Below are 22,202 nucleotides of genomic sequence, written 5' to 3' on the forward strand. Positions count from 1 at the left end.
TTCCGGGATAACTTGGCCCTTGGCGTGCGAAGATTCTCGAACTCTCGAGACTCTTGGGTTCTCTCTAGTTTTTTTCATCTGTGTGTGGAATGAGTTTTGTTCTGAGCGCCAGTATCAAGGCAGTCTGCACACACACAGATTCAGAGTGGGACCTTCCTGATTCAACCTGAGTGGGATCTAAAATGAACATCAAAAAATCTGTGAGCACATGCATATGTGTGCGCCTTAGAGGGAACACTGCTTGGGGCACAATGTTTTTTCGAGGAAGCCTTGTGATCGCAGATAACCAAAGACACTTTCGCTTCCTTCCATTTTCTAGTTTTAAAAAGAAGTCCCAGCACTGCAGGAATAGAGGGCGACCCTAACTGCACTTTCTCCTTGAAGCCAGTTCTTGGGTGCTGTGCTATTTCCCTGGGGTCCTCAGTTACTGCTGCTGCCATTTTAGTGCTTCCGTAGCCTTGTTCGGGGCTGGGGGGACCACATTTGTTGGAAGCTGCTTTGCTGTCTCAGCCCCAGGTCCTCCGCTGAGGCACGGATCCGGTAGCAGGGAGGAGAAAGACCGGTCCGAGCAAGAGAACTGGGTGCAACAAATTTAAGAGAACGTCTGCTTTGCTATGAACCATACCGCCCGTTGAGAGATCATCAGGAGATGTTCGTCTGCAGTTGCCATTGGCTCGTCCGGTGGCTACTCAGGGACGGGCCTTCTCCATTGCTTCCCTGAGGCTTTGGAACATGCTCCTTGCTGAAAGAAGAGCCTGCCCATCTCTGACAAATTTTAAAAAGGCAGTCAAGGCACATTTGTTCACCCAGGCTTTTAATTAGACACTGTTTTCATAGTTTGAAGGTTTTTGATAGTTTTAACGTTGCTTTACATTTTAAATTCTTGTAATGTTTGAACTTTTTTACTTGTTGTTTTAATTGTTTGGTTGTATGCTGCCCAGAGACTTCCGTTTTGGGCGGTATACAAAAGTGTCGAATAAAACAAATAAATTAAGCAAAACAAGGGAAGATGGGTATTGCTCCTGTGAATGCCCGGAGCTGACTTCTGGTTCGTATGGATGCTACCCTGGTAGAAAAGATTGGCCTTCTCCCTTCCCCCCAAAAGCTTTGTAACTTAGTTTGAGGGGGCCTCGTCCAAGCTGATAACTGCTGGCTCTGACAACTCTTGCTTGGAAGAAGCAGAGGATCAAGGCCCTGAGAACTGGCCCTATCCATCCCCAGCACAGCATCCCTCCAGTGGCTGTTGCTGAGGAAATATCGTATGTTTCCTTTTCGATTGTGAGCCCTTTGGGGACAGGGAGCCATCATATCGTATCTTATCTCTATGAATGAATGAATTTCTCTGTGTGAACCGCTTTGGAAGCGTTTGTTGAAAAGTGGCATACAGAGCCGTGTCTTTCAGTTGTGGTGGGTGCTGGGTCTGGTTTCTCTGGTTTTGGGGGGTCCGAGTGGTAGGGGGTCCCAGGGTCTGGGGCATAGGAGCTTCTCACGCGCTCTCGTCCCTTATTGGGCGGATCCTGGGTCCGAGTTTTGACCCCTGTACCTTATATTGCAATTACTTGAGACCACTTGAAATAGAGGTGGTCCCATTTTGAGGAGCAGGTAGAAGAACTTGGGACAGCGGTGACTGGATTTCTCCTTGTCTCTTCGCCCTCTTCCTTCTTCCAGGCAGAAAGGAAATCTGCATGACGCATGCTTGTTTTCCTTTTCATTCTCATCAGTTATTTGTATTCCGGGGTGAAGGCACTTGATCTCACAGCAGCTCTTCCTGTTGAATTTGCCAGGCTTTTCATATTGGCATCATAGGCTCCACATCCTATTCTGTTTCTGCACAAAGTTAGATGGTCAGATACACACAGCGGGGCCTGACTGGTGCTGGCACCGGGATCGTGAATACCTTCCCCCTGAAGAACCACCCAGTGTATCTTCTAGATATGCGTAGATGCCTTTGTTTGAACAAGTCGTTGATTTGTGAACTTTCAGAAACGGTGAGCTGCTACTTAGAAATGTAGCCATACTGTCCTTTATTTCATGTTCTTTGTTCTGTTTTCTTTTCTTTTGCAGTATTGCTGTTTAGTGTATTCTATTGCAGTTTTATTGTTGAATTTTAACCGTTAATGCATCCAGCAACGTTTAATTTGAGGGCGCGCAAATGAAAAATTTGCTTCTAATCGCTACTTTCTCTCAGCTTTCACTTCCCTCCCCGCCTCCGCTGCCGTCCTCGTGTCGATTCTAGATTGCAAGACCCTTGGGGCAGGGATCTGTCATCTTCGCAGAGTGCCACACGCATTGCTGGTGTTACATAAATAATAATAAAAAATATTTGGAAGCTGCTGCAACAGAAAAGCAGGTCAATAGCAGCCGTAATAACGTTTTAAATAATAAAAAAATGTCCCTAAGTGACGCAGATTCTCCGCCATCCAAATTATGGCTCGGAAAAAGCACATTTGTTTCGATTAGGCGCTCTTCTGCCTTTTTTTGGCATTCCGCACGCTTACGCCAACCCGTGACGTGCCCGTGTGTGAAATCTGCTGAGGTTGAAACCACACACGGCAAACCCCGTAATCCACTGCGCCCGGCCCGGCCTTCTAAATCACGCGAAAGTCTCTTCCCATTTTGCTGGCCATCCTACTTTCAGGGCATTGACAAAAATATGAAATTGATTTGGTTGAAGGGCGTTAAAGAGCCGACAGCCAGATGTCACCAACAATGAATGGCTGCAGCGTTGAGAAAAATCGATAGGCAGGTTAAAGCCGGGCTGGAGGGAGCCTTGGCATGCTGCTGTGTTTCAGGAAGAGATCTGTCTTCTGGCCTTGGATACATGATCAAAAGGAAAACCTGATAGGTTTAATGAAGGAAGATACTGTAAAAACTGACAACAGAAATATAGATACCCTGGTAAACTGCAGAGCACATCAGTGAGTGCTGTTCCTGGATGTATTTTTTAAGTCGGAATGAATATTATCAATGTAAAGATGTCGGGGAAGGGGTACGGAATGGGGGAAATTAGCACAGGGATCCCTCCCCTGTTTTACTCTTCTGCTCTGCAGTTGGAAAACGCCTTTGCGTGGGGATAAACAAAGGTCCACACTGAGTATCTGTCAAACAGCGTGGCCAAGGTATAGGGCAAAATAATTAGCATGTTAATCAGCAAACGAGAATGGCTTCCAAGCGTGGCAGGGTGAACGTGCAGGTCGACGGTGGCGATTTTTATTACCTGGATTCAGCTTTGTAGGAACAAACGAGTTAACCACACTTTTTTTTTTTTTTTTTTTGCGACGAGAAGCCTGTGGGACCTTTATGGGAAAGTGGGGTGTGGCGCAGCAAACATTTTCCAGCAGCATTGATGCGAATGTCGGTCCTCGGTATTCCGCGCGGACCACGGGGAATTCTGCGAAATGCCACATCTATGGGAATTTCAGACTTCAGCGCTGAACGCTGGGAATTCCGTAAAATTCAACATGTATGTGAAATTCAACATGTGTGTGCTTTTCGGTCTTCGGCATTACCTGGTATATTTGGGGTGTAACCCTGTCTCTCTTTAGGATATTTCTCATTTGCCCACAAAATGCAGCCCACCTCAAGATATGGGGCTTGCACAGAGATGGCGTTCGCTCTCCAGAGCACGCAGTGTGCAGACACACACAGAACACACCCATGCCTTTTGCGAGACTTTTTAGATTTCTGTGTCTTCTGTCAGTTCTGGGGAAATCTTGCTCTCGCGTTCTCCCTGCCTCCCGTCCCACCCACCCCCTTCCTTCCCTCCTCCTAGAAAAATGAACTCATTAGTTTAAAACTCCCTAATGCCACATTCGGCTCAAACAGCGAAGATGATAACCTGTTTAAAAAGTGGGGGGAGGGAAGAGGGGAGGGGGAGAGGAGAGGAGAGAGAGAAGTCATCTGGCAGGTTTTTCTGCAAGTGGACGCCGTAATAAAAATGCCCCCTACTTTGTCGGGATGGTATTCGCAGGGCTTCTGCCATATGTTCCTTTCCTTTTTAGCTGGGATTATGCCATCATTATCGCTGATAAAAGCTGTTTACTGCCTTGGCAGAGAAACGGCGCTTGGAGCAGTTTTGGAGAAGGCGATTCAGTTTACAGCAAAGTGCGCACCATGCCAGATGCTGGGATCTGGGGCTTTTTTTTTTGTTATCTTTCCCCCATTATTGGATATACCCATTGTCTTGCAGTGTCTCTTTTCAGATTCACAATCGCCTGGGTTGCTTTTTGTTCCAACGCTCTCCCATTTTTAGCAGGTTGATTCAGGCTCTGTTAAACATCCCCAGAAAGCTCTTTAGATTCTGGAGGGTTTATTGTTTGTGTGCTTGTGTGTCTGCTTTCCAAGAGTGGAGTTTGTTAATATGGGTGCCGGCTGCCATGTGGCTGCAATTAGATAAGCGATGCAATCCATTGTATCAAATTCCTGAGGATCCTGGCTTGAATTTGACCAGAATCAAGTTTCTGGTCCTCTGGGTAATATATGGCCTTGGATAAACCAACATTCTCTTGGTCTCAGATTCATACCATAATCAGAGTATTATTACATGCACCTGTTTGATATTAATTACCGGTTTTATTACCGGTAATACATATGAAGTAAATATTCCCATATGGGAGTCATAATACAGGTCTACTTTACAGGAGTGTTGTAAAGGTTACGGAGCAAATCGATACCAAGTGCGTGGAGCTGATGAAGCATACAGTTAGTGCAAACTAGGTACATAGGAAGCTGCCTCATACTGAGTCCGGCCGTTGGTCTAACTGGCTCAGTGTTGCCTGCTCTGACCGGCAGCAGCTCTCCAGGTTTTCACATGTGGGATTTTCCCAGCTTTACCTGGAGATGCTGCCTGGGATTGAACCTGGCACCTCGCTGGGTTATGGTCCCATCCTCAAATTCTGCTGCAGTTTTACTGATGAAACAGGAGATATGGAACATTCCCGGCCAGTTTTGAAGCAGCAATGATGGCTCCGATCCAAATTGCTGTTTTTGTCCCTTTAAAGCCCTAAGTGATGGAGGATCGAGGGCCGTAACAGATCGCCTTCTCCCGCATGAAGCTGCTCAGACCTCAAGGTAGCCCGGGGTGAGGTGACTGGGGGACTAGGAGCGGGGCCTCCTCAGTGGTGGCCCTCTGTGCAACTCCTTCCCCAAAGAAGTTGGCCTGGCACTTTCTCGGCCTTCATCTCATCTCCCAGTGAAAGCAGGTTTCTCTGCCCAGCCTTCTTAGGCTGTGCTGGTTTTATGCAGGGATTCGTAACGGCTCCTCCGTCCTGAACTTGAATGTCTCCATGGTTTGATTGCATTCGTGCTTTCTTGTGGTACACCCTTCTGAGAGCTGGCTAAAGTGACTAGCAAATGCTTTTATACATCATTCATGATTTTTGAATCTGCATGGTTGGTCTAAAACTGGGGAGGCCCGAGTTCAAATCCCCATTCAGCCATGGAACTTGCTGGGTGGCTATGGGCCAGTCACTTCTTTCTTGGCCTAACGTACCTCGTAGGGTTGTTGTGAGGCTGATCATAACCCTGTATGCTACTCTGGGCTCCTTGGAGGAAGAGCAGGATATAAATGTAAGAATTATTTTTAAGGGTAATCGCTGGGCGGGTTTCCTCCAAGGTACCTGCTGCAGAACCACTGGCTATGCTTTGGAGGCCCATTTTCTTGTGGCCTGAAGGAACTTCTGTCCTTGCTTTGAGCACCGTAGCATAATCCTCCCAAGAACTGAACCAAGATGTCTGTACTCCGAAAGAGTAGAAAAGTAGGTTGTGGGTGTGTGTCGGGCGGACACTCTGTTGCCCTCCTTTTCAGTGTCCAGGGTTGCTCTTCTGGGGAGGAGCACTGGTCTGGCGTTAGTAAGCATGAATTGCCCCTTTGCTAAGCAGGGTCCACCCTGGTTTGGATTTGAATGGGAGGCCCCATGTGTGAGCACTGTAAGATCTTCCCCTTTGGAGATGGGGCCACTTTGGGAAGAGCATCTGCCTGCTTGCATGCAGAAGGTTCCAAGTTCCCTCCCTGGCAGCATCTCCAAGATAGGGCTGAGAGAGATTCCTGCCTGCAACCTGGGCGAAGCCGCTGCCAGTCTGTGTAGACAAGACTGAGCTAGGTGGACCAAGGGTCTGACTCAGTATATGGCATCGTCCTAGGTCCCTATATCGTGCGGTGACTTGCTTTCCTCGGCTTGGTGAACTGCATCAAGAACCAAATGAGGGCAGTCAAACGTAATGCGAGACCGTCCAAGCAAATGTTGAGTGCTGCTTTGCTGTTGCTGTTTTCTGCTTGGGTATTTACCTTGTATTCTGTCTGTCTCTCTCTCTCTCTCTCCCCCCGCCCCCCCCCCCCCAGCCACGTATCCTGGGAAATCAGCCTGATCAATAGTTCCCATTTCGGCCCAACTGCAGCGTTACAACTGTATAAAATTTACAGCATTGTCTGCTGTAAATTTTAATTGGAAAACCCGTATCGCTTTTTACCTTCTCTGTCTTTTGCGGGCTTAAATCTCCGTGATTTAAGGTGTGTTTGGGGGGTGTGTGTGTGTGTGTGTGTGTGTGTGTAAATCAAGCAAACTTACAGTGTGTGATATTGTGGTGTACACTTTTTTATCGACGGAGGCATGGAAAGAGGGCGGAAATGAGGGTCCTTCTGGAAGGGGAAGAGAGGTGAAGAGGCGTGGAAAGGAGAAAAGCGGACAACGAGAGGGAAAGGGGTGTGCCCTCTTGTAGAGAGAGACTCTCTCTCTCTCTCTCTCTCTCTCTCTCTGAGTGTGTGTGAGAGGGAGGGAGGGAGGGAGGGAGGGAGGGAGGAAGAAAAGAAATGGCATCCATTGCAGAGTGCGACACCACAGAGAGGTATTAGCAGCAGTAAACTGGTCCCATGAACAATTGCGCTTTTCCTTGGAGATACGGACTGTCTGACAGTCTTCCGGGGAGAAGAGCTGGGGAGGAGAGCATAATTGCCCCTTTGCTAAGCAGGGTCTGCCCTGCTTTGCATTTGAATGGGAGACTCCATGTGCGAGCACTGTAAAATATTCCCTTTAGGGGATGGCACTGCTCTGGGGAGAATCTGCGTGCAGAAGGATCCACGTTCCCTCCCTGGCATCTCCAAGATGAGAGAGATTCCTGCCTGCAACCTTGGAGGTGTTGCTGCCAGTCTGTGTAGACCAGGGATTCTCAGCGTTGGGTCCCCAGATGTTATTGGACTTCAACTCTCATAATCCCCAGCCCCAGAGTCCTTTGGTTGGGGATTATGGAAGCTGAAGTCCATTCTGGGGACCCAACGTTGAGACTCCCTGAGCTAGATGGACCAATGGTCTGACTCAGGATAAGGCAGCTTCCTGTGTTCCTGCTGCATATCTTTGGAGGAGAGCTGGCTTTGTGGTAGCAAGCATGGCTTGTCCCCTTAGCTAAGCAGGGTCCACTTTGGTTTGCATATGAATGGGAGACTAGAAGTGTGAGCACTGTATTATATTCCCCTCAGGGGATAGAGCCACTCTGGGAAGAGCATCTCGGCTCCAAGTTCCCTCCCTGGCAGCTTCTCCAGGATAGGGCTGAGAGAGACTCCTGCCTGTAACCTTGGAGAAGCCGCTGCCAGTCTGTGAAGACAATACTGAGTGAGATGGACCAAGGGTCTGACTCAGTATCTGGCCGCTTCCTGTGTTCCTCGAAGAGGCCACAGCCGAGCTGCGGAGCATGTTGCCCCTCACTTCTGCTTTATTCATTCCCCAGTTCAGGTTGGCAAAATCCGCTCGATGGCCATCCCCGGGACTCCAGGTCAGGCCGGCACACGCCCAGTTAATACTTTGCATAATGAACGTGCATATTAAAGAGGGGCCGGCCCTTCCTCTGCGGCGGCGAAGGGTAACGAAGGCTCCGTGCATGGTGGCGGCGGCGCCTGGGGCTGGCGTGAGGCGACGCGTGGCAGTAGTAATTTTTGCGGGGATTGACAACTGCGAGACAAGCAGTCCCGGCATAAAAAACTAAACCCCGTTTGGCAGAATTAATCGTTGACAAACGGCTCTTAAAGCTGTAACATTGTTTCTGTCAGTTGTTGGGGTTTGATGTCACTGTTAGACATAATAAATCAATAGTGTCAGAATTTGGTAATGTTTATAGCTAGCGAGGTTTATTATTTCATATGACTGTCATGTACCAATACTGGTTATCGTGGCTGCCTCTAAATTATCGACGGCAGCGCCTTGCTTTGAAGGCGCGCCCGAAGATCCGCGACCCGGTTCACCCGCCTTCCCGTCGCTTGGGAGAGGGTTTTTGAAGACTCAGGCTTGTGCAGTCAGGGCTGTCCCAAAAGCGGTCTCATCCGGCACCACTTGGCTCGCGGGTTTCTTTTCTTGCTCGCTTGACTTGAAAACAGAAGCCGGGAAGGAGGTTTAAGCTGCACGTGAGGCTCAAAAGGGCTTTTGGCGTGTGAGAAATCAGCACAGGGAGGAAATGGGTGCAATATCGGAAGCAGCCACATGCTGAGTCAGACCGTTGGTCCGTCTGGTTTAGTATTGTCTGCCCTGACTGGCAGCGGCCTTCCAAAATTTCAGGCAGGAGTCTCTCCCAGCCCTACCTGGAGATGCTGCCAGGGATTGAACCGGGGACCTTCAGCATGACAAGCAGACGCTCTGCCCCTGAGCATTTGCGGAGCTGGAGAAATACCCCTGTTCTTCAGCTAGTCGGTCATTACACAGAACCGGAGGGCACCACCCCAGTGCTATCTTTGCTGAGGTGCTGGTGAGCTGGATCGATTCTTCTCCAGGCCCGATTCTTGGCTCTAAGCCAGCGATTTTTTCAGAGGGATGGGAATCCCGGAAAGCACTTTCGGCGTGAAAACATTCACCTGTGTGGCGTTGGGTGTGGCTGCTTTCTTCTCCTTCCTAGTTTAGCCACATTGGGTCCCACTCAATCAGGAATCCCATACCGAATGGGATAATATTAGGGCTCCTAACGGAATCGATGTTCTCATCCGGTTAGGGTCATATTGTGATTCGGATGATGTCATGGCACCACACTAACCAACCTGATTAATAAAATGGCATCACTGAGGGCAGTTTTAGGACTGATGTTGGGGTCAGCAGTGTCAGGCATCTGCTGAAGCCCCCAACCCATCAGGGAGCCTGTATCAAGAGCCACTTGAATTCTAGGGCTCTTTTTCCTCCTCACTGTTGCCACCTGCTTGCTCACCTGTCCCCTCTACAACTAGTTTAGAGGATCTGAGCAAGCAAACACAAATTTCAGCATATGAGCCAATGATTTTGTAGGGGTGTGCACGAATCAAATTCTGCAATTCGGTTCGAGGTTCAAATCAAATCGCAGAATCATCGGATTGATTTGTCGAGAACAGCCGACTTGACCTGCTATCTCGACAAATCACCCTCGAATTACCTGAACTGATCCAGGTTATTTGAGTGCCATTTTGAGGCCCATTTTGCTGGAAAAATGGGCCTCAAAATGGAGCTTTTTTCCAGGGAGTTCTTGTCTACCAGTTGAGGGTGGTGGGTAGACCAGAAAAACAGGAGACCTGATTTACCAGGTGGGATTAGCAGGTAGACCAGCCCTCTGCCCTGGACTTAGCACTTCTGCCCACCTCAGAGGACTGGTCTACCCACTAGCCCCAATTGGTAGACCAACTCTCCCCGGGGGGAAAGCGCCATTTTTAGGCCAGTTTTTTCAGCAAAACGGCATTTGTATCATCTGAATAGATTCGGGTCGAACACATTTTGCTGAAGGTCTTCTAGGTATGCGATTTTAATACATGGAAAATTGTTTGTGGAGCCATGACAGGGCCTTCTGGGTGTTAGCCCCCAGACCTTGAAATTCCCTCCCTTGGGGAGATCAGTGTTCTCACCCCCCCAGTTTTAAATGGACAGTGGAAAACCATCCTTTTTATCCGGGTTTTGGGCCGGAAGGATGGACCTATCTTGGCCTTCTGATTATGTATGACCCTCCTTGGAGATTTCATTTCTGCTGGCTGTGCATAAGGCCTTTGCTGTTTTGCTTGTTTGCATTTTGGAATTTATGCTTTTAATTTTGCTGTGAACCACCTTGAGGCCATTCTAAGAAGGTGCAGGAGAGGAGGCGGTTGCGGAGCTGAGGCCGTGCACAGCATCATGGGCAAGAGAGTGGCATTTTAACCCAAGAGGCGGAGAAATCTTTGTGGGCTGGGTCTTGCTCCACTGCTCTCTTCGTAGGCATTTGTATCTATTTACATCCATGGTTTGATGGCGATTGCCGTTCGCCGCGTTGGGAAGGAAAGCGGAATAATGAAAAAATAAGATTAAAAAGAGAGGTGTCAGAGATCTGGAGCCTGAGCATACCATGAACATCTAAACTGAATTGCTCCTTTATAATGTTTCTCCCCCCGCCCCCATAGAAGGTCAGTTTGAGGGTGTTTCTTCTCGTCTTTCTTTTGGTTGACGTGGTCTTCAGTGTTTATTATGGTCTTTGACCAATAACCCAACATCTAAAACAAGATAACATTTGAAACATAGCCATATTAATAACATAACAGTACCTTGGAATCTACCCAAAAGTGAGTAGAGTGTGATGAACTCATATTATATTATATTATATTATATTATATTATATTATATTATATTATATTATATTATTTATTTGATTTCTGTACCGCCCTTCCAAAATAGCTCAGGTATTGCAGAACAACAGTAGTTTGCAACTGTGGTTGACGTGGTGGGCTTTAACTCTCCATCGTCTCTTCCGATCTCTTTTTTTCTGCCTTTGGTTGACCCTCGTAAAGTTGCTTTCTGGACACTTTAGCACCCTCACAGCTGGTATTTCTGTGTTTTAACTTTTTATGTTGCTATGAGCCGTCCAGAGACGGAGGTTTGGGGGTGGCATACAAATTTGATAAATAAACCAACAAACCTTGCCCCATCCTGAGTCACATGAATAGTGAAACTGCCTCCTGCTGAGTCAGCCCCTTGCTCCATCCAGCTCAGCATTGTCTACACTGACTGGCAGCATCTCTCCAGGTTTCCAGGCAGGGGTCTCTCTCAGCCATATCTGGAGATGCTGCCAGGGACGGCACTTGGAGCCTTCTGCCTGCAAGCGTGCAGATGCTCTTCCCCAAACAGCCCCATCCCCTAAGGGGAATACCTTACAGTGCTCATGCATTTAGGCTCCCATTCAAATGCAAACCAGGGTGGGCCCTGCTTAGCAAGGGGGCACGGATGCTGCCAGAGATTGAAATGGGGACCTGTGGTGTGCAAAGCAGATGCTCTCCCGCTGGGTTGCGACCCCGTCACCTAAAGGGAGTATCTCGCAGCGCTCATGTGTAGCCTCCCATTCAAATGCAAACCAGGCTGGACCCTGCTTAGCAAAGAGGACAATTCCTGCTCGCTCCCACCCGACCAGCCCTCCTTCCCAAGGAAAGCCATCTTGATCCCTCTCCGTAATTCCAACGTGTGTTGATAGAAAGAGAGATTGATTACTGGTCACTGACATAAATTGCATTCCGTCATTCATTTGTGCATGCCTTCATTCATATGCTTCGAGTTGCAGAGCTGTAGCCATCCCACCAGACTTATGATTCATTCCCCGTCGGCAACGTCCACCTTTGCCTCTTCGGTGCTGCTTGGGAAATGCTCTCCATTTCTCCCTGTGCAGCGACACTTTGCTCCCAAGAGACTGCTACTTCTTGGGATGTTTGATATATTTATTTATTTATTTATTTATTTATTTATTTATTTATTTATATCCCTGGACCTTTCATTTGCAAGCGTCTGAGGTCTTTGCCCTTCCCGCCGCTTCGGACGCCCCGGAACCACCTTGCCCGGGCTGCTCTTTCCGCTAGCAAAGGGCCGGGTTTTGCCATACATCAAGTCCCTGCTTGTGTCGGGCCGCTTGGCAATTCTTAATTGCACATTAGCGCGGAGGGGGCGGGGCCCGATGGGGAAGGGGCGGGCCGATGTCTGGCATATAAATGTGTCCAGGGCTCCTGGGTGGAGGCATGAATAAATTACAGCCGTGAATTATGGCTGTGGAAAGGTAGGAGAGGAGATGACTTTCAAGTGTGTTTTCCGAAGCCCTCTTTTTTTTTGCCCAGGTGGTCTCCAATTATTCGCGGCGCTGTTGCGAGGGGAGAGTGCCGCAAAAGTCTAGCCGGATATATAGAAGCATCTGGGAGAGAGATCTTCACGTCCTCCGTGAAAAAGAAGATGACAAAAATCAAGACAATCATTAGAATCAAGACAATCACAACCGCCCTGAGCCATTTTTGGAAGGGCGGTATAGAAATCGAATTATTATTATTATTATTATTATTATTATTATTATTATTATTATTATTATTATTATTATTATTAGGACCTCTCCCCACTCAGACACACTACTACCAATATATTGCTTTGCCACAAAGGTTTGCAAAGCTTTGGTTTCCAGAGGGCAATAAATAATACATTTCGTTTCCAGAGGGAAAATAAATAAATAACCAGTAAGATGATTCCCTGTCTCCAAAGGGCTCATCATCTAGAAAGAAACGTAAGGTCGATGCTAGTCCCAGCAGCCACTGGGGGGATGGATAGGGTCAGTTGCTCTCCCCCTGCGAAAGAGAAGAGAATCGCAGAAGTGGTTGGGTCTGTGGTTTGGTTCTGCCCTGTTTTCATATGGCGGGAAAGGGGTGTCACCCGGTGAAATGGAGCAGGGGCCGTTTCAGAAGCAATAGGAGAAGGTCCTTCTTCACACCGTGCAGAATTCACTTGGAGAGTTCCAGCTCAAGGCTTCACGTTGCAGAATGCCCTTGCAGAATGAGCTTTCTGCGGAACGGCAGATTTACGGCAAACAGGGCTCGCTGGCATGCCAGTGAAATGAACACCCCGTTCTGGAAGCCGTATCATCTGAGCCTCGGTTCTGAGCTCCCCAGAAGGCTCTGGTTAGCCACCGCTGGAGATGTGGGGCTGCACAGGATGGGGCCTTGTTGTTCTACAGCGGTGGGGCTGCCCGTCCCGTCTTCTGCTGCACTTCGGCTTGGCTGCTGTTGCACTTTGTTGCTCCGGAGCACAGCAAAATGACAGCAGGAGGGTGTGTCTGGGTGCTTTCTGGAGATGGCAGTTGACGAACCCTTTGCCAGTGAGGTGGCAGGGGGGAAGAGTGTGTCGGTATCCCCGATGAATCAAACAGTGTTTGGTTCTTGCACTGAAGTTGCATTGGCGAGGATGTCGCTTGCCGTAACCCTTCCTCGATGAGGCCCGAGGCTCCCTTTGAGCCACCATTCCCCACCCGTCGCCAAGTGAGGACCCGAGGTAATTAGAGCGAGCAGAACTACAGGAGGGAGCCGGCTCTTCAGCTGCCTTTTGCATCTTCCCGGCCGGTCGGGATTGATGGGAAGGACACTGCCGGCCGACCCTGCCAGTTGAAAGGGAGGCTCGAGGCTGAAGCCGGGCACGGGCAGAGACCTCAGAAGGGGCCCCAGCAACCAGCTCATTTGGATGTCGGCGCCGCTCACGTGTGCGTTTTCCCTTTTGTTTCCATTTCCGAAGGACAGCTGTTAATTTGTCTCGAGGAGGCGGAAAGCACTCGCTTGAAACCATCAAGCCGTGCTGCGCTGCCGTGGCACGCCATCAAAGTTTCTCCTTCAAAGTGGAAAACGGCTGTTGGGTTGCTGTTGTGTTTGGAGCATTGCGGTCGGAAATTGGGGTTTGGGATCTGGCATCGGTTTGCCATCCTCTCTCTCTCAGAATAGATACTGAGAAATTTGGTTTTCTGGATCCCAGGGATATAAGCCATTATTTCCCCGCTCCGGAGCTTGCAGACGGGCGAAAAGCATCTGTTGAATTATAAATTTCAGGATAAATGAGGCTTGCGGAATTTCATCTCTGCCCTGTGCTCTGCGGCTGGACAGAAAGCTTTTGCCTCGGAACGCGGGGAAGGGAAGCGGCAGTCGGCGGCCAGGACAAAGTCAAATGTAATTAATTCAAGTGGGGAAATGCTTTTACTGTGTAATATTTAGCCACATATTTCACGAATAATAGCGTTTCTGTCAGCCCCGTTACATTTTTCAGCGGTATTGCTTTCGCCGAGACTCGGTGATATTAACTGGGAGCCGAGCTCTCTCCTGTGTGGGGACCCCATTCGGGCCTTGCGTTTTCCAGTGGCGGGAAGGATGCCCGGTGGACCCCGGGGCCTGCTTCCTGCCTGCTGGCACTTGGGTCCGATTGGCGGCTCGCTGAACTCGCGAATAAGATGCTTGACACGCAATAAGCCCGCTCCAAGTAGCTGCACGGTTAGGCATAAGAACACCAGAGCAGCCCTGCTGGATCAGGCCCAAGGCGGCCCATCTAGTCCGGCATCCTGTTTCGCACAGTGGATCCACCAGATGCCGCTGGAAGCCCACAGGCAGGAGTTGAGCACATGCCCTCTCTCCTGCTGTTCCTCCCCTGCAACTAGTACTGCCTCTGAGGCTGGAGGTGGCCTGTAGCCCTCCGACTAGTAGCCGTTGCTAGACCTCTCCTCCATGAAGTTATCCAGACCCTTCTTAAAGCCATCCAGGTAGTTGGCTGTCACATCTTGTGCAGAGAATTCCCTAAGTTGATTATGCATTGTGTGAAACAGTACAGTGGTCCCTCGACTTACGAAGCACTCGACATCCGAAGATTTCGACATACAAACGACAAAAAATACTGGAAGTCGTTGCCGGTTTAGATGCGGCTTCCTCGACCTACGAATCTTTAGATGCAGTTTCCTCGACTTACGAGTGTTCCGGACCTCCGTGGATGTGCTTTTCGACTTACGAAAATTCCGACCTACGAACGTGCGTTCGGATCGGATTATCTTCGTAAGTCGAGGGACCACTGTACTTCCGTTTGTTGGTCCTAGATTTCCTGGCAATCAATTTCATGGGATGACCCCTGGTTCTAGTGTTATGTGAGAGGGAGAAGAATTTCTCTCCATCCACTTTCTCCACACCATGCATGATTTTATAGACCTCTGTCATGTCTCCCCACAGTCGTCTTTTTTCTAAACTAAAAAGCCCCAGATGTTGTAGTCTTGCCTCATAAGAAAGGTGCTCTAGGCCCCTGATCATCTTGGTTGCCCTCTTATATACTGCCTCCTCCAAAGACTCTAGTGTGAGCACTGTAAGATATTCACCATAGAGGATGGAGCCGCTCTGGGAAGAGCAGGAGGTTCCAAGTTCCCTCTCTGGCTTCTTCAAGATAGGGCTGAGAGAGATTCCTGCCGGCAACCTTGGAGAAGCCGCTGCCAGTCTGTGTAGACTCGATGGACCAAGGGTCTCACTTAGTATATGGCAGCTTCCTACGTTCCTGTGTTCCTATGTTCTGTGGGCAAATGTTTTCCACAGTGAGTAAATCTGTGGAACTCCCTGCCACAGGAGGTATGGGGGTCAGTAGGTTTGATGGCTTCAAAAGAAGATGAGACACAGAAAGAGTTCTATCACTCTTATCGTGTCCAGACCTCTGAATAACAGTGAATGGGGAGGGGGCAACAGTGAGAGAGGGGGCTGTTTTCTTCCGGAGAGTTAGGCCAAATGCGTAACTGGTTTGTGTAGTCTTGTTCCAAGCGAGCTGGGGAGAGGGCAAAACAAAGTTGTACTCCTTCCAGAATTTGATGGCAGGTTCCTGAAGAACCGTATCATCTTTCCTTTTGGCCAGCCGGCTTAATACTTGTGGAACTTGGCACAGAGGCTGTGGGAGCCTTCTGGGAAACCGGCCTCTCGGTCCGGTGTCGGACTGCCTCTCTGTCCTGCTCCCTCTCTCGGCTGAACCGACAACGGGAACCTTAGCGTGGCTCTCCTTGGAAAGGCCTCCGCCGTGCCTCTCGGCTTGCACAAGTGCTCTCAGGGATGCTGAATTGGATTTGATAGCATCAGATTGTTTTCGAGTGGCATTTTCGTCGGGGAAAGGCGGGGAGTGACTCTCTCGCTAATAGCGGGATTATCGGCGGAAGAGCTGGTGAGACGCGGGATCTTGAAGCAGACGTGGAAAGAGCCTTTGTCGGAATGCAGCTGATGCCGCGGCAGACAAGGTGGTTTGTTGGGATGGGTACAGGGCAGTCAGTGTCCCTGGAGAGCTGGTCTTAGAGAGGAGGGCTGGTCTTGCGGCAGCAGGCACGACTTCTCCCCTTTGCTAAGCAGGCTCCGCTCTGGTTGGCACTGGGATTGGGCGGCTACATGCGTGAGCACTGTACGATGTTCCCCTTAGGGGATGGGGCCGCTTTGTAAAGTTCCCTCTCGGGCATCTACAGGGCTGAGAGAGACTCCTGCCTGCAACTTTGGGGAAGCCGCTGCCAGTCTGGGTAGACAATCCTGAGCTAGATGGACCAAGGGTCTGACTCGGTAGATGGCAGCTTCCTGTGCTCCCAGGAAGGCTTTGCACACAGGGCTTCTACCCCGAATCTCCTTCAAAGGGGAGGGGGGAGGTGTTCACACACCAGCCAAACTTACCCCGAAGTCCCTTCGAGATTCTTGGACCCGCTCCGCACACAAAGCAGGCTTTGGGATGCGAATTCTAGCTTGACTCAACGTATTTCTGGGTTTCTAAAATGCTGGTTGTAAGGTCCCAGATTCAATCCCTGGTACCATTTCCAGGTAGGCCTGGGAGAGACTCCTTTCTAGAGCTGTTGCCTGTCAAAGCAGACAGTCCTGACCTAGCCGGACCAATGATCAGATTTGGTATCAGGCAGCTGTCTGTGCTTAAAAATGATTATTAATTAATTACGTTTCCCTACTGCCATCACCCGGCGTCTCGTGGCGGTTTACGTGGAAATAAAATTGCCATTATAACCGAACAGTTAACAATAGTTTCAAACAACAGTGGCCCCAGCGAAACCAACGTCCAGCTCTCCAGAAGCTTGATTAAGTCCATGTGGTCTTGCATCTCTTGAAAAGACGGCCGGAGATGGCGAAACCACGACATTGTGCTGTGTTTGGACTGCCGTGTTCTCTGCGGGAGTCGTCTGCACAAAGCGGTCTCCCGGCGGACCTGGAATGGGGCCTTTTTTTTTTTTTTTTTTTTTAGCGCACCCGGACCCTCTTGGAAACGGGCGAACGCCGCCAGCCACGCGCCAAGCGCAAATTGGCCCATTGGCTTGCCGCGGTGTTTTCTGAGCTGAGCATATGTCAAATATTGCGTGACTTTCTCTTCTCTTCCCTCTCTCTTTCTCGCTCTTCCTCCCGCCCCTTTATAAAACAGATTACATTGCTACTGGCAATGCATCTTTAATTGGCGCCTCGTCTCGTCCACGGTTCGAGGTTTGTAACTACCCGAGCATCAGGGCTTTTAAAACCGTGAAATAGGTTCCCCCCCTCTCCTCCGTGGCATGGCCCCCGGATCAGGTAGGAGATACAGAGAGGTGTCAGGGCGGGCGGGGAGTGGAGGAGGAAACAGCTAATTGATATCTTTAGAGAAGAATCTGTTCTACAAGAGTATTTGAAACGTTACCGAGTTGCCAGAAGGCCCATTAACATAAATGTTTAACTCAGACACGCACAAACTTATGTACCAAAATGAAAATGTTTCATGCATTAATTTGCTGCAGAAGGTACTAACATAACAATTAGAACGGCATTCTGCCTGCTTACATTTGAATTTCCTGGGGCACTCTCCGTGCCGCTAATGCGCGCTGATGATGGAGGGTCTCCTCCCCCAAGCTGCTGCGCGGCCGTTTATTCTTTGCTTAAATTGAATTTCTGCGGATCTGGAGCCTGGTTGCCGTGAAAGGTGGGTAGGGGTGTGTGGGTGGGTGTCTTTAAATAGCCTGTATGCCAAATACGTGGGGATCTCACTGGACTCTGTAATAGAGGAATCCAAAGTCATAGGAACATAGGAACATAGGAAGCTGCCATATATTGAGTCAGACCCTTGGTCTATCGAGTTCAGTATTTTTTTCACAGACTGGCAGCGGCTTCTCCAAGGTTGCAGGCAGGAGTCTCGCTCAGCCCTATCTTGGGGATGCTGCCAGGGAGGGAACTGGGAACCCATATGCTCTTCCCAGAGCGGCTCCATTGCCTAGAACCTGCTGGCTGCCTCCAAACTTCTCAGAGGCATCTGGTGGGCCACTGTGGGAAACAGGATGTTGGACTGGATGGGCCTCCTTGGGCCTGATCCAGTAGGGCTCTTCTTTTTGAGGGTTTTTTTTAGCGGGGGGAGGAGAGCTGGTCTTGAGGTAGCCCCTTTGCTAAGCAAGGCCCACCTGGGTTTGCATTTGGAAGGGCCATGGGTGACTACATGTCAGCTGTAAGATAATCCCCTTACAGGATGGGGCTGTAGTTCAGTGGAAGTGTGTCTGTTTTGCATGCAGAAGGTCCCGGGTTCAATCCCTGGCAGCATCTCCAAGTAGGTCTGGGAGAGACCCCTGCCTGCAACCTTGGAGAAGCCGCTGCCAGTCCGTGTAGACAATACTGAGCTAGAAAGACCAGTGGCCTGACTCTGTAAGGCAGATGCTCCTATGTTCCGAGTGTAGGCTCGGTCAATGCCTGGATGGGAAACTGACTAGGAGAGCTCCATGATGGGAAAAAGGAAAGGAACGATTGTGCCGTCGAGTCGGTGTCGACTCGTGGTGCCCACAGAGCCTTGTACTTGGCTTTGTCCTTACGTTCTTAACTAACCCCAGCACAACATCCATCCAGTCGCTGGTGTATTTGTGTTCCTTTGGAGACTGTGAGCCCTTTGGGGACAGGGAAGCAATTTTATTTCATACTTGTTCTTTCTTTGCAAACCCCTTTGAGAACCTTTATTGAAATGCCGTTTGTAAATAACCGTGGTCGAAATGCTCATAATTTGTGCTGTCTCCTCTGCACATGTGTTGGTGCGTGCGCATGCGTGCTCCATCAGCCATGCGCCACACTCAGTTTCTGGCCACCTGGGGTTCTAGGACTGGTTGATGTGAAATTAAAAATTGCAGCCATCTTTTCTGGTTTTCGGGTCCAAAAGCTGCCATTAGATATACAGAAAAAATTTCCAACAATCTGCGGGAAAGTGTGCATGTGTGTGTTATGTAAGTGGGCCCCGACAAAATTTTGTGAAGACATGAGTGGGGCAGACGTTAGTCCAGAGGGGAGGACACTCTATCAGTAGGTGTCTGCACCCACCATTAACCATTGGAATTAGGAATACAGGAAGCTGCCATATACTGAGTCAGACCCTTGGTCAATCTAGCTCAGTATTGTCTACCCAGACTGGCAGTGGCTTCTTCCAGGTTGCAGGCAGGGGTCTCTCTCAGCCCTACCTTGGAGATGCTGCCAGGGAGGGAACTTGCAACCTTTTGCATGCAAGCAGGCAGATGCTGACCCCAGAGTGGCTCCATCTCCTAACGGGAATATCGTACAGTGCTCACATGTGGTCTCCCATCCAAATGCAAACCAGGGTGCACCCTGCTTAGCACAGGGGACAATTCATGCTTGCCTTAAGTGGCGCAGTGGGGAAATGCTTGGCGACCGAGCAGAAGGTTGCCGGTTTGAATCCCTGCTGGTACTATATCGGGCAGCAGCGATACGGGGAGATGCTGAAAGGCATCATCTCATACTGTGCAGGAGGAGGCAATGGTCAACCCCTCCTGTATTCTATCCAAGATAACCACAGGGATCATCTGTGGGCGCCCGGAGTCGAAATCGACTTGACGACACACTTTACCTTTACCACCAGACCAGCGCACAGCCATGTGACCGAGACCAACACACCGGCGACAGGCGTCTCACAGCGCGGAGCCGGAGAGGAGCAGAGGGACGCCTCTCCGCTGCCACCGTACGTCCCCCGCCCCCCCCCCCCCCGGTAGCGAGGGCTTGTCCTCAGCCGCACGCTGTCGAATCAAACTGGAAAACATAAAAATAGCAGTCGGAAAGCTCAAACAGCATTTAGAGCACTCATAAAAGCCGTGTCGGCTTCCCCCGGAAAAGCCACTCTGTAGCCCCGCCGTACCTGCGAAGGCTGTCGTGTTGCTAAGAGTTATAGCTGTTTTCGTAAGAGAAGGCGCCGAGCTTTGCTTCGGGGCTGAGTGATAGATCCTCCTGCCTGGAGCATCCCAGTGTGTTTGTACATGGTTTGTATGGCAGCTTTCATAAGACATTTACCCCATGATTTGCGATGAGCTTATGTGTGAATAATTAATGGCAATTAATCCTTAATTACAGTAATTAGGCAAGTCACAGGAAATTAAGCTGCAGCTGGAGAAGACCATGCCTGCGAAGAGAGGATCGGGGGGCTGTGTGTGTGTGTGCGTGAGCGTGCGTGTGTGCCACTCATTGCCGCTGCCGCGCTTAGCCGCCTTTTGGCGATCCGATTCGCAGGCCCGGGTGGGACCCTGGCGTCCGGCTCCCGAAGCCAGCCAGAGTGGTAGCCAGGAGTGCTTTTCTGTAGGGTGCGCCGTGTGTCTTTGTTTTTCTTTCTTTTTAGTTTGAAGTTCAAGTGCCAAGATATTTTGTTACATATGTCCGCGGTCTGCATTGATTGGGTGCCATAATTCAAAAGGGGGTAATTGTTATAGATCTAGATCCAGGTGTATTCAAATATATAACATTTTTTGAATATGTAAAAAAGCAGCCTGGCTCGAAATAATACCCCCCTCCGCCCGCGCCTAAAAAGCAGGAGCAATTAACTTTTGGAAAACTCTATCTAGATCTAGATCCAGGTATATTCAAATATATAACATTTTTTGAATATGTGAAAAAGCAGGCTGGCTCAAAATAATACCCACCCCCCCGCCCACGCCTAAAAAGCAGGAGCAATTAATTTTTGGAGAATATTTTCCCGGGTCAGGGTCATTAGGTGCCTTAGGGATGTCTGCTTCTCTTGTTTGAAATTAACCACCTGGATGCCCTCGCTTGGGAGAGGGTCAGCACTGAAGAGCCTCAGAGGCAGGAGGGCCTCCGAAGTGCGGCAGCCCTGAATGCAAATAAATTGTGCCTGGGGATGATGGGAGTTGTAGTCCAGCAGCGGCTGAAGAGCCCAAAGGTTGATTCTCCCTACCCTAATGGGAAAAGGCCGAGTAGTCCCTTGGGTCTTCGTCATGGCCCGTCTGGCTGCTTTGGGCTTCTGTCATCAGAGGTGGGCACCATTCACTCGTTGCCTCCTAAGAGTGTTTTCTTTCTCTTTTTACCAGTGATTTCAGGAATGCCTTTGGATCTTTTGTGCTTCTCTTCTGAATGTTTGACTGAGCAATCGAGCAGAGTCATTTTATCGGCGGTAGCTCCTAAGAGCAGCCCTGCTGGATCAGACCCAAGGCCCTTCTAGTCAAGCATCCTGTTTCACACAGCGGCCCACTCAATGGTAGAGCATCGGCTTTGCAGGCAGAAGGTCCCGGGTTCAATCCCCGGCAGCATCTCCAGGTAGGGCTGGGAAGGACTCTTGCCTGAAACCTTGGAGAGCTGCTACCAGTCAGTGTAGACAATACTACGCTAGATGGACTAATATTCTGACTCAGTAGGAGGCAACTTCCTGTGATTTGGAGATGTGGCCCGTAGCTCAGATGCAGAGCCCCTAGTTTCATTCCCTGGCAGCATCTCCTAGGTAGGTCTGGGAGAGATTCCGGCCGGCAACCTCGGACAGCCGCTGCCAGTCAGTGTAGAGAATCCTGAGCCAGATGGACCAAGGGCCAGACTCGGCAGACAGCAGCCTCCAACGTTACTGTGTTCCTAAACCAGAAAGCAGCCAGACACAGACCTACAGGAATGTAGGAATCCGATTTGGTGGTAAGTGCCTTGCCGACTTCGCTGGCCTGGCTGTTTGTGGACAGATGGAAAGACAGTTTGGATAACCTTCTGCAAATATTTTTGCCAGGCTCCAAACCCTGTGGTTAGGCATATTCCAGTCACCGCTTTTCTTTCCAAGTGGGATGCCATCGTGCCAAGAAGCGCCCGGCGACAGCCTGCGTATTAGTACCGATGAACCCTTTAGCAAAGCGACTGGCAGTGTACATTGCGCAACGCCTGCACATTCCCACCGAGTCACGGACTTCCGAGAACGTCCGCTGCGGTTTTGAGGAGCGTGGCAGCCAGGCCTGCTGTGGGGCGGGCGACAGAGCCTTTGATTCGGCTCCATGGGGAACGAGCAATCTGCCAGAGAGGATTTTTTTGGGGGTGGTGGGGAGGGTGGTCTTGAATGGGAAGACAGATGTGGCACTGACGAAAGAGTTGAGCGCCTGCGAAATAGGTTTGCTTTTCAGGTGAGCATCAGTAATGGAATAGAACGGCTCTTGTGCCTTTCAAGAAGTGCATTTTGAGGTTGCGGGCAGGGGCGTTG

General features: G+C 49.8%; 1 protein-coding gene across 9 annotated transcripts in view; it reads left to right on the forward strand.

Annotated features, from left to right (window-relative positions):
* Positions 1-22,202, forward strand: part of PBX3 (PBX homeobox 3) — a 192,268-nt gene that overhangs the window by 81,988 nt on the left and 88,078 nt on the right. For 2 of the 9 annotated variants that reach the window (XM_053282126.1, XM_053282122.1), the window contains one exon: positions 12,059-12,240. The exons of 6 other annotated variants lie outside the window; for them this stretch is intronic. In XM_053282126.1, the coding sequence (XP_053138101.1) occupies positions 12,171-12,240 (70 nt within the window). In that variant the 5' untranslated portion in view covers positions 12,059-12,170. Of the gene's footprint in view, positions 1-12,058; positions 12,241-13,490; positions 13,916-22,202 lie in introns of those variants that run through there. One more of the 9 variants, XM_053282124.1, reaches the window with a different exon arrangement.

The sequence above is a fragment of the Hemicordylus capensis genome, chromosome 17 (assembly GCF_027244095.1).
Source record: "Hemicordylus capensis ecotype Gifberg chromosome 17, rHemCap1.1.pri, whole genome shotgun sequence".
NCBI lineage: Eukaryota > Metazoa > Chordata > Lepidosauria > Squamata > Cordylidae > Hemicordylus > Hemicordylus capensis.